This window comes from Lampetra fluviatilis, chromosome 2 (assembly GCF_964198595.1).
Source record: "Lampetra fluviatilis chromosome 2, kcLamFluv1.1, whole genome shotgun sequence".
Lineage (NCBI taxonomy): Eukaryota > Metazoa > Chordata > Hyperoartia > Petromyzontiformes > Petromyzontidae > Lampetra > Lampetra fluviatilis.
Genome location: NC_136276.1, coordinates 15,334,450 through 15,349,724, shown reverse-complemented (window position 1 = coordinate 15,349,724; position 15,275 = coordinate 15,334,450). Strand labels below are relative to the sequence as shown.

The following is a 15,275-nucleotide window of genomic DNA, read 5'->3' as shown; positions in this document are numbered from 1 at the left end:
AAATCAATTAATATTGAAAACATGCAAGTGGTGTCATAGATTTAAAACATTTCTACGAGGAAAACTAATTCCAATTGTTTACAAACAAGCATCATCATTATTTTGTCATTTAAACAGATGACATGCAGTTAGATTCCACTATATATACACACACACACAAGTCTGGGGATTGTGAGGTGGGGAAGGAAGTGTGGATGAACTCCCACTACACTCACAAATATCGTTACATCATTCACACCGCTAAAGTGAATGGTACATTTTTGCTACAATTGACAAGATTTTCAAGTTTCCTCCCAACTTTCATGTGACAATGCATTGATGCAAAGACCATCTCGTACTTTGGGAAAGTGTACCCTTGTGAGAACACCAAAATCCACATGAGCAGGATAACGTTTTACACCTCTCCTTTCCCCCCATTGCACAGATGTGACCCATTTTACCACTGATGACGCGATCACCCAGTGGACATTCCGTTGCCTCCACTCTACCACCAACCTGCCAATTCAGTCAGCCGTGTGGAACTGCCCCCCAATTTGGGGGGACCCTTCAACTTAAAAAGTGAAATGGCCAGAGATAGAGAGATGTTTTGATACAAGAGAACAGAGATGCTGACAAGATAGAGAATAATAATTGACGTTTAATGTTAATCATCTTGCTATGTTTGTTAGGATTTTAATTTGAGCTGATATTTGATGCATTCCAACATTTTTTTATGACTGTGTAGCTCCTTGAGCAACTTGGGCCCTTACATGCTTGCTAATGGTTGCTCGAGCCCTTTGCCCCTGCCTCTACTGGTACATCCAACATTGGTCATAATGCTTTTTTTTCTCTCCATGATGGTGTACAGTGAAAGCTGATCATAAAAGATAACTTATTATTCCTGGGTTTAATTCCCTTGTGGGTGCTCATAAATATCCCAAACACACTTCGTGCAGGATAAATAGGTCACTTTATGTGAGTGGTAGAGCCTACGTAACTATCCATAAAAGATAATTACTCGATGAATAGAATAACACTTTTCCAAGTAACGTTGCAGCGGATACAATAAAGCCGACTATGAGAAACAGTATGCAGAGTTTTCATAAAGAACACAATAACAGAACGCATTACAATTGTAATGGTTTGATAGAGGCGCACACACTGTTATAGGGAGGCAACAGTATTTATGAACACAACTTGTAATTACACTACACATAGGGTGGTGACCACCGGACCTATCCTCGCTAACACTGACACTCGGATAACAACTGGCGTGGCCAAGTCAGGAGGGCTACTGCTTGGCCACGCTAACTTGAGGCTTCTCTTCACTTCTTCATGAGGCATCTTCATCCCGGACCCGAGCAGCCCCGCTCAAGGTGCGGGGCCCCCTTATATGCGCCTCGGCGTGGCCAGGCCACACCCAGGCCACGCCCACCTTCTCGAACCCTCGAGAAGGCTCTGCTCCTGGCCACGTGGCCCCAAAGGTCCCCCCTGGGGCCCCCACCTTGATCCGGTCACGTGTCCGGCCGGGTTCATACAGAGTGCCACGGCCTCACACAACCCCCGTGGCACTGACCGACAGCCTCCAGACACCCCGACCCGGCCGTGACGTCATTCCCACACACACACATACGTAGTGACGTCATGTGTGTGTACAGACTCGCACGGTTGTGACGTAACAAGTCACTACACAATGATAGTTTAGTCAAATAAAACTATCTAAACTGATTGCAATTGAAAAAACTCTAACATCCGATCCCAAAAGAATATATAAATACATTATGGTTTTATTCACCCGTGATCCTTATTAAGAGGTCAGAAGTGTGGCTAGCTACTGGTTCAGGGTACATGTGTGTATATGCCCCTTGTTGGGCTTGCATGGTGCTGTCTATATATTGTTTTACCATGTGTACACGTGTGGGTATGGCCCTTTCTGTCAATCCACTGCTGACTGAGCCCCCCCCCCCCACCATATTTCACCGTGCTGGTCAGTGATGGCAGGGGAGGGGGGAGGATCCATGACTGGTTCAGATATTCAGACATCACTTGATACGAATGTTACCCATGACCAGGGAATTGAACTCGGGTGTGCAGGTGGCCGAGTTCACAGCGCAGTGTACTAATCACTGTGCCACCAGATACTGGTCAGTGTGGGTTGGCGAAGGCAGGGAACATAAACACGGGGGCATAGAATAGCATGATATTTTTCTTCACTGCCTTCTAATGCCTGTAATGTAACTGGCAGCAACCTCCGACACCTGATTAATGCACGGTGGTCACCAACCGAGCACCATCTCGGCTCGAGACCACTGAGGTTCCGAGATCCGATGAGATCGGATGCAATCTGGGTGATTTGATGATTGTTTTACTATGCAATGATTTTGTATGCTTTGTTTTGACTCGTACTTGCACATTTTATTTTACATGAATACCTACTGATTATAGAATATTCACCCATTGCGGGTACCGTCAGAGAAACCTCCTATGTACTCTCTCCATATTAATACAGTTTTTGTTTAGTAAGTTAACTTCATTGATCTAAAAATGTACTTTGCCTACCTACTGAACTTAAAAAGCATACTTCTCAGTAAGTCCTGGAGATGTCAGTGACACAGTTAAATGTGATCGTATTGTCACTAGCACATTCTAATTTGTTATTGTTTAGGGTCTCGCTTTGCAAAACCCTCTGGAAAAAAGAATCCCATGGAACTCAGTGAGGCTCCTCCTTTGGTAAACAAGTGTAATAATATCATAGGAATGATATCTTGACATTGCATGGTGAATCAACTGCCCCACCTCCACTTCTTGACTACAAGCCCATGATAACCAGCTGCTGTAAATATTGGGGCTTGTCCGCTTCTTTGGCAAAGTAGCAGTCTTTGCCAAATGAGCTTGTCTGAACAACATTTAACTCAACGCAACTGCAAAGCAAAGTGTAATGACAACCTAATACAGATAACAAAGAGGAACCTTACACTGTAAGGGATGTTCACTGACACATTTAACATTTCAGTGTTTAACGAAATACGGAAAGCAAACAAATAAAGCATTCAGTACACTACAACTATTTGATTATTTGTTGATTCATGGCAATCATCAGCCAATTGATATTTCCCAGTAAAATGTACGGTACTGAATTTAAAATGGTCAACCTCAGACAGGTTTAGACTGAATTCAATCTCATCAGCAAGTTAAATATGTTAAACCAGTGTTATATGGGAAGTCTAAACGCTGTGGGTGATAGTTACTAATATTTAAACAATTTGTCTATCGTCCTTCTAAAACTCATATTCGCCCGGTATCATTCGTTTAAACAAGGCACTCCATTCACAGGGTCATGAGCAATGGGAGACATCGCTCACCAATTAGCTTGATGATGTTACAGGGAAATTGACATGTGTGTGCTGCGTCCGTGCAGACAGCAAATCCACACATTTATGCAGCGCGAGCACAGCACTCGCCTTAATGCTGTTCACAAAACTGGATGGGGCAATTGTCCCGCCTTCCGCACTCGGCTTTCAAGCAGGGTCAGCGGTGACGGTTTGATTTCGATAACCCAGTGGGGAATTGCTGTGCGTTTAGTACAATCTGCACAGAGTGAATGCAGCCTAATGCTACACACTCACTCATGGGAAATGCTCGATAAAAAAACTAAAAAGGCATTTATTGTATATTTTTGCTTCCTCTGCTTGTGTTCTGCATGAAATATATTGAAATTATAATAATAATAAGCATGATGTTTACGTGCGTTGTGTGTTTGAACAAAGATCCGTGGTTAAAGCAAATGAATGTTCGCAGTGGTGGTAGACTTTGTAGGGTGAATGCATTATCGAATTTTCCTGTATATAACCCGCGGGGTATACCACTTTTTCCAAACAAAACAAAATATTTTACACATGTGACATGTCATAACTCGTTTAATGTTTTCATGGTAGGACTATCCACTACGCAACACTTACCTTTGACTAAAGCACTGCTGTTATGATTTTAATGTAAACTTCGTATTAATATGATAGAATTAAGCTGTGGTAACGACGTTTAATATATGAATGCATGCGGGGTAAATGGAGGTGCGGGCTATCTGAAATTTGTTTTACACAAAACGCTATTTTTGCGGGGTATATGCGTCTGCGGGCTATATGCGGGAAAATACGGTAAGTGTACAGGTCAGTTGTGAATCTATTTCCCCACAATGCACGTGAGAATAAAAAATGTAATATTTATTTGTGTTTTGGGTTTCATATTTGTATGAACATTTTTCATCAGTGTGTGTGAAATTACAGATGCCATGCATGGACACAAATGCCGTCCCGCCTCAAGGTGCTTCGGAAGTCACATCAGGTGGGGCTGAAAGAGTTGATTTAGTCTGTACCGGCAAGCTGTCACACTTTACATTAAAAATACCCCCTGCAACTGGTACACGGACATAGGACTACCCAACTGGGATTTCTCAAACACACATCTCAGCACCCCCTCTTGCCTATTAACGCATTAGAACTCCAGTGCTTACATTAAACTACTCAGTTGGGTTTGGTGGGCCCCATGCTTGCAAAATAATTGACGTGCCAATACTGACCAAAAAGCATAGGCAGCTCCATGGTTGAGGAGGGGTTGACAGACATACACAATCGCATACGCCCACTTGTTATCTCAAAAGTGCACTGTGCACCATTTAATCCACTGTGTCAGCACACATTTTGCTATTGTGTGCATTTGCCTGAGACATTATTCACTCTCCATTTATATTTCTTAACCCCTTGTGCCCTTCATTCAGTCAAATTGTCCTGTATCTCAATGAAGCCTATGATTAGTGCTCAATTCTTTCAGTGGCCCTAGGCTTGTAGTGGAAATTCAACATTTCCAAGGTTGTGGGCAATGCCTCCACAGGATTAAAACCGTTGAGTTACCAGAAAGTAATAATGGGATATTCATTCTAGATCGAAATTCAGTGTGTCCTTCAATAGAAGGGCACTATATACTGGACAAGCAACCATTTGCAGAATGAATTCAACTAAGCAAAAACGCTATGCCTTGCTTGCCTAGCTTAAACTTGATCTTGCTTGGAAGAAAACAAGGACATTTATCAAACAGCCTTGTGTACAATTTGGCTATTTACAACTGCATTACACTGAGGTCTTTCGCATTTTGTGTGTGAAGTATTTAAAAGCTATATATGAAATAATGTCTTCATCAAATCCATGTTTAAGTAGAGGCAAACATTTAAAATAGAAAAAAAAATTCTGTCACCGCCTTTGAGGGGCCCAATGAAACCATGTGGCAGGCATCACTTTGTCTGAAATTTAAGATACGCTTTTGAACTTCTGCACTCCTTGGGAATTTCACACGATGCCCTTCTACTTTACCCCGTTGTTTAAATGCCACTGAGAGAACAGGACTTATGACTGCACATTAACAGTAGTGCGGTGAGTTCAAACACATTTACACAGTATATATAACAATTCCAACAGTAAATGTTACATCTGTGTTTACTTTGTATGGGCTTGAATTGTGTTTTTATTAAGTCACTTAATTGCTTTTACAACATAGTTAGATCATGCAAAACGTGGATTTAAGGGTGCTTATATTGAGAATATTTCCTACGAAATAGCTAGGTGGCTCTAGTAGCTGAAGAATGTGTTAAAATATTCAGCCAGTAACCCATGAGATCCTAAATTCAAGTCTCAAGTGGGTGAAATATATTAAAATGGCATGACTATTTGATCTCAGAGACTTCTCATGCACAGTGAGTTTTATTATATCCACCCACTCACAAAGGCCTAACTGGGTGGCACCGTGTTGGAGCCCTTGACCGGCACTTGGAAGGGCACATTTTAAAATCTCGGTCAAAGTCCAAGAAATCCCATCATCTTTACATGGTCAATAAAATAAATATCACTTTGTTGGAAGTCAGCAACTGCTCTTATATGGAAAGACTCACTGCCATGGGAATGTGCAATGTCCACCACTAGCTCAGGACTGCCAACAGGGATGAGCATCGTGCCGTGCTTGTTTCGGCACGGAGACACTATGACTTTTGAAATGGATAGTGGAATGTGGCCTCATGTTATGAATAATGTCTGAGTGATTACAATCACTTCATGCTTCAGCAACTGGCTTCTTTGGTGATCACTAGGCCACAAACTCCAGACCAAACAGCAGATAAATATAATCAGTGCTGTCGCACACGGGGACTCATTTCGAGCCAGAAAGTTAATATTTTTTCTGATAAGGAGTTTCAATAAATTACAAGAAAAAATCTGTATTTGTGCTCCCAACATATTGACGTAATAAATAAGCGACTCAATGAATGGAAGATAAGCGTGCGTTTGCTTGTGAATGTGTGTGACTGAGGCAAGATGGTGCAATCTTTAGTACAATGCACTACGAACCTGATTACCTGGGTTCAATACCCAGCTATGAATATGACTAGTAGCATGTCGTATCTGAATCTGTCCTGGGCTTTCCCTAAGTTGATTCAGCCTTGAACAAATAGAGTAACACCCTTATTTACGCCCTGCCGCTTTATGAATTTTTGCTATAACGTGCTCAAATTATTGATACCAAATCCCATTTAACGTACCATGTGCCTCGCCATCATGTACTCGAGATTTACAAACTTTGCCATTCAGGCCCAATTTTTTTACGTTTCACGGAGAACATTCAGATGCCAAATAGTGCCCAAGCGTTAGCGTCCCTCACTAGCTATAGTCTCTTTCATGTGTACTCTTAATATTTTTTCCCCACATACTGTATTTATGGTAACTATTTTTTTTCAAGTGTAAACTATTTGTAGATGATAAACTAATAATAATACCTACAGTATAATAGACAAGGTCATATATCTTAATATATCAAGAACATACACTTGTTTTTTAAAACCGATGGTTGAACAGTATACATGCGCAATGGGTTACTGAGCATCCCTCTGTTTAGGTTCTGTACCACATTATGGATCCACCAAAAATGCTTCGATTTAAGAACTTTCGATTTATGTTGTGGTTTTCTGAAACACATCCTGGCCATAAACCTGTACATGGTGGATTTTTTTAAAGCAGCACTGAGGAAACAAAGTTGAGGTCGTGGACACCCCTCTATAGCTGCCCTTAATAGGTGCTCACTCAGAGAGCACTTGCCCCAGCAGTCCACAGAAAGTTTGTTGTGAGTAAACTGTATTCGGGAGAAAATGCTTCGACAGTATTTTAGACTAACTTGGCAGACCCTTGTCTTTATGTGTGTGCTTGGGGGCGCATAACAAATACAAATAAATAAATAATCACATGTTTTGGTTAAACAACCTAAAAATACTCTGTTAAATGCAATTCCCTTATAAGTACATCTATTTTTAGATAATTTCACAACTAGTTCCTTTAGGATGCAAGCAGTTTCTCACCAACACGAGACTGAACATGCAGATCTAAACGGGATAAGTTATGTATTTATAGTCAATACTCCCATTTGAAAGTTGAACACGACTTGGAGGCCTCCATAGATTTTGGCAAAAAAAATACACAACAGAATGGCCAAATTACAATACAAGACCGCATGTTAACAGTTTATCAATCTGTTTATACAGTACTCTCCCTGTGTTAAAGTTTTCAAAGTCCAGTATAGGAGTCGTCAGGCTACGTGGAAGGTCGAATGCAGCATGGTGACGAGATGCACAAGCAGACTACATTGCACAAGCAGGCTACATTGCACAAGCAGGTTACATTGCACGAGCAGGTTACATTGCACGAGCAGGCTATATTGTGAGGCCCCTCAGACGGGCTCAGACAGGTGTAGACAAGAAAGACATCCAAACCTCTGCACTTATACCGTGGGAAGCTGCTCAAAGCACATACACGGGCAATGCACACCTGCCGTTGTGTCCGCCTGTCACCAACACATTTGGCAATGCTTCCATACATTACATGGAATTGTACCTTACAGACTTTTATCATTTTTAAACGTGAGTAAACATCTACTTTGTGTGTGCTTTAAATATAAAAAAAAACTGGAACATATGCTTTGCCTACAAGTGGTGCAGCACCAGCCTTAGTTTTAAAATATACATTATTATATCTTGACTTAAAGCTTTTGTGACTACAGGAATTCATATTCTTTGGGTGTTTCGGTAAAAAAAAATATCACAACGTTTCGATTGCAACGCAAGCAATCGTCATCAAGTGAAAAAAATAGCGAGAGAGCTGCTGAGGCAGGATGTTATAAAAGTTTCAGATGCGTGTAGCCCAAGGGTCATAAGTCAAGTGGGCGGGGCTAGTGATGAAATTTGCATGTCAATGTAAGATCGGAGAGAGCTGGGCTGAGGTATTGGTCCTACCGTGTTTCATATCTGGAACACGGTAGGACCGATACCTCAGCCGTGGCTGATCATTGTTTTAATGCTGTGGGCAAACACGAAATAGATTTTTCCAAGACGAAGGTACTCTGCAAACCCACTGGCTATCGGCAAAGATTCGTTCATGAAGCCATCAAGATCTATAAACAGACACAATTTCAACCAAGAAGATGGGTACAAACTGAGCAATCATTGGAAGGACGTTATTAAGCAGGTTAAGTCATAACTGGCTGTGATGTTTAGTAGTTATTTTCGACTCTCTGGTGTTACATTAACAGGTTAAATGCCTTTACATTAACAGGTTAAATGTCTCACTAACACAGCCACTGTTGCTCGTTTTCCTTGATGTGGCGGTGGCTCTCCGATCTTACATTGACATGCAAATGTCATCACTAGCCCCGCCCACTTCGCTTATGACCCTTGGGCTACACCCATCTCAAACCTTTATAACATCCTGCCTCAGCAGCTCTCTTGCTATTTTTTCACCTGATGACGATTACTTGCATTGCGATCGAAACGTCGTGATATTTTTATTATTTTTTCTATCTATGTGGCTTTACCGAAAGACCAAAAGAATATACATCATGTTCGTGTATACAACCCATAGATACAAATACAGAAATATCTGTTTCCACAAATAATCAACATTACAGGGTGAAAGCAAAAATAAGCAGACAAAAAAAACACACACACAACTCACATTCAGTGTATGTTTGGAGCTGGGAGAACTCGGCAGGGCTCAGCGTTGTCCATTTATCTTGACTCATCTTGCTATCTCCTTTCAACACTGTCCACGTAAATTGAAGGTGGCGTGATTACACTGCACACACAATGTCCATCATGTCGTCAAGAAGCGATGCTTAGGAGCAGCCCGCCGATAGCACCACTCAATGCAGACTTGACTTGACAACCCCCGCGGTTCTTCGTGAACCGCTCCCTTTCACCGAAGAAACCACAAGCACCCCCGGTGAGCAGAAGGGGATATTGACGTCGATTCAATGCTTTCGCCGCAAGGAACCCTCCACCGACGATTTTCTGTCCAGAAACTCCCTCCCTCTGGTCATCCACGCACCGAATGCAGACTCTAAAGAGACAAGAGGGGGAGGAGGGAGGTACGGGGTGGGTGGGGGCGTTGGGTTTGAGGAAGAGGGAGAGATACGTAATGACATAGCAATGAAAAAAGGGAATGAATTACTAATGAAGGCTGCTCACAACAATATGCAGCAGAGGAGGAGCCACTGGGATCCCCCCCCCCATCCAGAAATACCGCTGGGGTTTATTAACAGAAAATATGATCAGTAAAATAAATCAATTGCATTACATCGACATTGTAAATATATTTCACACCGTGCTTAGGTCAATACACCTTTGTTACAGATGATGCATTAGCCTTCCTTTTTAAACCCTATTTTTTTAATCTATGCGACATATATCCAATGCTTATTCCATAATCGTATAACCATTGGTCTTCACGTACTGTGTATGCGATGTGTGGCTTGGACATGTGCTTACATATGCAGCGTAATTATATATAGATATACAAGCAACATAAACACTGATAAGAGATGGTAAAGGAGTTTGACACGAACAATTCCAACGCTATAATTTAGTGTCTTACATTGACGAGGCCAGACTCATCACGAATCGTCAGCACATCATCCCTTGAGGGATCAATAAACAAAATACTAAACAGTGGTTGTCATGTACTATCAAAGAATATTAACCGCTGGCTCAGTGCAGATATTACCGAGGTAAGTACTACCACGTGTTTGTTGACACACAAGGGGAAACCGCTTTGATTGTAAATAAGAAAATAAACACAGGCCAATTATGGATACCTTAATCAATCTGTCGAGTAACAAAGTAAGGATGGTGAGGTTCAGGTGCTTCACAACACAAGCTGTACAATAGGAGGAGGAGGAGGGCTTTTATTGGCTGTTTGCTCACAAATGAAGCTTGCTGGTGCGAAGGGGCAAGTGTTGTCTAAACATTACATGCTTAAAATAACCGGGGCTCCTCTGCCAAGCATGGCTCGTGTGTCGCTAAAATATTTACAAAGTGCAACATTTCCATGGCCATTGCTTACAACTGCAGGTGATACAGACAAATATGTTTTGGTATATTTGGTATATTCTTATACTTCAACATTCTTCTCCATTAGACAAACGTTCCATATGATTGATGCATTATGAAGTTATACAATACCACCAATACGGTTCTAAATTAAATCCAAAGTCAGTTATTGTACCTCTGGCACAAAGATATAAACAAAATGGCAGTCCACATACAGCAAGTTCAATAACCACATTCCTGCCACTTGATTAAAAAGCCAATGATAACATGAAGTATGAAATAATGATAAACATTTTAAGTCAAGTTCTGTGAACCCCCGAGGTGTCAGATAATACTCACTCATCGCATCGTGTTGAAGCAGGGCATAGTTATGTTATAATTAAATATATGGCTTCACTCACTGCTCTAAATGAACAATTTTCTGTCTAAACATGCAGCTGCAACTCTTAAAGCTCTAACATGCATAAACTGGGTGCTGACCATATCACTGACAGCCCAGAAGAATCAGTTTATTGCACTGGAGTCTAATAGGTCATCATTTACTCTGGGAATTATAATATACTAGCTTTACTACCCGGCTTCGCCCGGGACTTGGATTCACCATGGCCCGGCCGCCTTTGTCTCCCCAGTGGCGATGTTCACACACCACACCAGTTACTCGTTTGAGGCCGAGTCGAACTAGGGGATGCCCAGGACCGGTTCAAATAATCGTCACCGGTGGTGGCCGTGAGCGGGATTCGAACTCGGGTCGCCGGGTTCGTAGCGCAGCGCGCTCAGTACTACACTACAATGCGTTATGCTTCCACGTGCGCGGGTGACATGACAGATGTGACGTCACAGCTCACTTGCCGTGCAAAAAATATGCATTATTGCGCCCCCCCCCCCCAAAAAAAATATACCAAAGTCTATTTTCATAATTTTTGCATAGTGTACAGTCTGGAAAGTACCCACATGGCAAATGTCAAGTTTGTTGCATATCAGGAAGTACGCTAAACATTTTGAACAGACACACATTCACAAATTTCCCTTTTATATAGATATACATACATATACATAAAATAAGGGGCAGTCAAATATATCACCAGCCTTCTTTAAAAAATGCAAATGGCCCCTTGGAAGGATCTGTTGGGACCTGTTTGTATTTTGCTACGATATTGCTGCACTAATATACCATCCACGTCACAGAGATGCCCCACTTCCAGGTGTTCATCCCCTCTTTCCAGCCTCAAGTCTGTGCTGCAGCATACATGCATGTGCTCTAGGTAAGTCAATCATAAGGCAATCACTGTTCACTTCACAGAACGTGTTAATAATTGTATTAAAATGGGTTGAAGTTCATTATTGACTAATCTAACTACTATACCACCACAGCAGATACTGACATGAACAAATAATGGTAACACACAAGAACTCGACTATCCACAGTGATATGGGGGACCAAGATCGTGGATCCTATTTTCCACGAGAATATCTGCAAATTCACTCCTCTTATCCATGAGGTAGAAAATTGTAGAAAAACCCTGCGCATAATATGAATAATTGCATCCCTATCCTTCGCTATGCATTATGGGTAACATTTCTAGGGCTGCAGGTAAGATGAGTTCTGTAAAAATATATATTTCAGAAGAGTTAAAAAAACATTTCACAGCTTTGTCCATCTAATGCTGGATGAAAGCATTCCCACACTGTCAGCCATGCTGGTCAATGCAGTAATTGAAAGGGGCAGCATAGGACCTGTTCAGATATCACTCATGCTAGTAATCGAAATAAGGTCACTGGGATAACAGCACAGAGCATTAACTATTGTTTCACTACTCTACCACGATTAATGTTATTATCTCAGTGTCAGGTGGAGGAGCGTCTTAACATTATAACTTTGGTCAGATCACAGATCATTGTGTGGCCCAACCCAATAATTTATCTTGAATCGATTGATGGTTTAATTGAATTGTAACATTCCATCGAATTGCAAGGCAAGGAGGTGGGATGGGAAATCACTACGGGCATACTGACTACAGGAAACTGCAAAGGAAGCAATTCCTCATTTCCAATTTCCTGATATATAAATGTCCAGATTGGGTGCTGTGGAGGTTCCCAATGTGCACAGGACATCTGAGTGGGGACTTAATCATAGAGGCTTGAGAATGAGATGAGGCCATTCAATGCATCAGGCACCTTGTTCTGCAGATCAAAACATGGATGGGTATGGATAACAATCATTCAAATAGTGTGCAGACCAGTGGTGAGAAAACTGATATTTACGAAAATCTACGAAAACGGTCAATTATATTTACTGCTCAGCACATTTTACGACACCACATTTAACGCAGCTTTATGCATCGACTCAATCAGAAGGTATGGATGGCACAGTTTTTAATGCAGCACACTTTGAAACATTATTCCGATTGTATGAAACCTCACGAGAATCTTCAACGTATGCATAACATGTTTTAATTTCATTCTATTCTATAAGATGTAATGATCTGTGTCACATTTTATGCGTAGATATTAAAACGTAGCAAATTATTTGGGCGGTGCTGCGTTGGCAGTGATGCACAAGCACAAATAACAAAAAAACTCAGCACGTTTGTTAATAAAAAATCTATAAAAGGTAAATAAAATATTGGATTCAAATGGAGGATCATCCTTTTTCAAAAGCTTTACCAAAAACAATGATGAAAAGGCAGGTGGTGTGAGATAATTCCCATACCTGTACCACATTTTTCGGCTCAGAAAAATGTATGCTAAATGAGGTGTGTGTGTGTGGATGGTTTGAAACACGAGCAGAGAACATTGACAACGGTTAACCTTATTTGACAGGCTTTGGAATAAACTTGTTCATTTAATTACACGTAGCATTTCACACTTAAATTCTAACTTAGCAATCTTTGAAATACGTAATCGACCAGGCTATGCGTTAATTGTGTGTTGACCGACTCTCTGTGTTGTATTACATAAAATTTCGATATTTTGCTAGGTTATTTAATTTAATGTGTTCTTTCTCCATCTCTCCTAATGTTCAAGCCTGCGTACTTTACTACTAGTCTCTTCGTACTCATTGACATGTAAATGTTTTCTCTAACCCCTCCCTCTCTCTGCCTCCGCCCCCCTCTGTCTATTTAAGGCCACCCCACAGAAACGATCTCCCTCTCTGTACCTGTGTTGCTCTCTCTATGTATCTTGGTGATATCTGTCTGATTATATGTCTGTCTATAGTTTTCTGGTTAGATTTTTTGTTGCTATTTCATTTATACCTGATGATGATTGCTTGTGCTGCAATCGAAACGTCGTATGCTATTATTTAATTTATTATTTTATCTTTATACGTGACTTTACCGAAAGAACCAAAGAATAAGTTTTACATACTTATGGACAAGATTGGTCCTGGGCCACATACAATAGAGGGCTCCACAACTACCTTGTGTTTTATTGCTCTGGCCGACCAGAACTGAACCTCCAGACCCAGCCCTCCAGGAATCTGTGGCCAGCCCTGCTTATGAAAATAAACCTGGAGACCACTTATCAGGGACAAGGTCCAGTATGCATATTGTTAATGTTTAAAATAATCAAATGATCACATGAGGAAGTAATACGTGTGCTGCAAATAAATGAACACGATAATAGCAGCATATAACAAAATATGATAAGGTGTTTGATTACTTCAGGTTAAACATTACCACATGAATCTTATAGTTCTACAGGCATACCCACACACACGTAGAAACGTCATACCAATGGGCAGAGGTGTGGACTCGAGTCATGTGACTTGGACTCGAGTCAGACTCGAGTCATGAATTTGATGACTTGCGACTCGACTTGGACTTGCATAACAATGACTTTGTCCCACCTATGAGATGTGGACTCGAGTCATGTGACTTGGACTTGAGTCAGACTCGAGTCATGAATTTGATGACTTGCGACTCGACTTGGACTTGCATAACAATGACTTTGTCCCACCTCTGCCAATGGGGCTGTACATTAAAGGAATGATGATAAATATGCCTCATTAAATTAAACAATGCAAGCAGACTTTAAAGAGCAAAACTTATATTTGAATTGCTGGCATCTCTATGTGTGTCTCTAGGCCTTGTGGGATAGGCTCCGGATTTCCTGCGAAATTCGTGAGACCTCTTTAAACTCTGCGTTGCAGCCCCCATTTTAATGTGTGTGTGTTGCTCATGTTTTAATTAGCAAAGCGACAAAGGTGGACCAAGCATTTAACTCAAAACAGCAAGATTATGGCTGCAGTTTAGTTGTCATTTCTACCACATAAGTGAACAGAGGGCATCCACATATTAAGCAAAACTTATCTAAATTGTGTATGTATGTTGAACTTCTTTCGGAACATACGTAGCCAACCATGATAATCGTTACTCCTTCTTAAATCCCGTATAATTGCTGATTATAAAACTGGGTATTGTGTTGGGAAGAGGAAATACAAACACAACATTTCTAAGATTGGGTTTGAATTACTTGCTTTCAAATGTTAATAAATGGCAATACTAGAGCATGTTGAGAGTTTACTACAATTATAATGCATGAGAGCTCATCAGCAGGCCTGTAAACATAATTGAAAATCATAATTATGGTATGGTATGATACGACACAAACACATGTCACGTAGACATTTACCCAAAGTATCCATAAGTAAATATACAAATTAATCAGAATTCAAGATGGTGAGAAGTAACATGTAATTCACAGATTGCTAAACAGAAGGCGCGCTAATGAGCATCACTTCACCTCAATGTGTACAATAATTTGTAATCAGCACAACCACTAAACACGTGACAGCCATAAGAGGCTAACATCATGGCACACGCTGAGAAGTATGCCCAATGGAGGGGACAGTAACAGAGAAATGTGTCGTGTAATGTAGTGAAAC

At 41.0% G+C, this 15,275-nt stretch overlaps 1 protein-coding gene across 4 annotated transcripts in view; it reads right to left on the bottom strand.

Annotated features, from left to right (window-relative positions):
* Window positions 1-15,275, bottom strand: part of LOC144943448 (diacylglycerol kinase beta-like) — a 139,076-nt gene that overhangs the window by 95,275 nt on the left and 28,526 nt on the right. For all 4 annotated transcript variants that reach the window (XM_078870887.1, XM_078870879.1, XM_078870897.1 and 1 more), the window contains one exon: window positions 9,018-9,401. In XM_078870887.1, coding sequence (XP_078727013.1) covers window positions 9,018-9,084 — 67 coding nt within the window. In that variant the 5' untranslated portion in view covers window positions 9,085-9,401. The remainder of the gene's footprint in view (window positions 1-9,017; window positions 9,402-15,275) is intronic.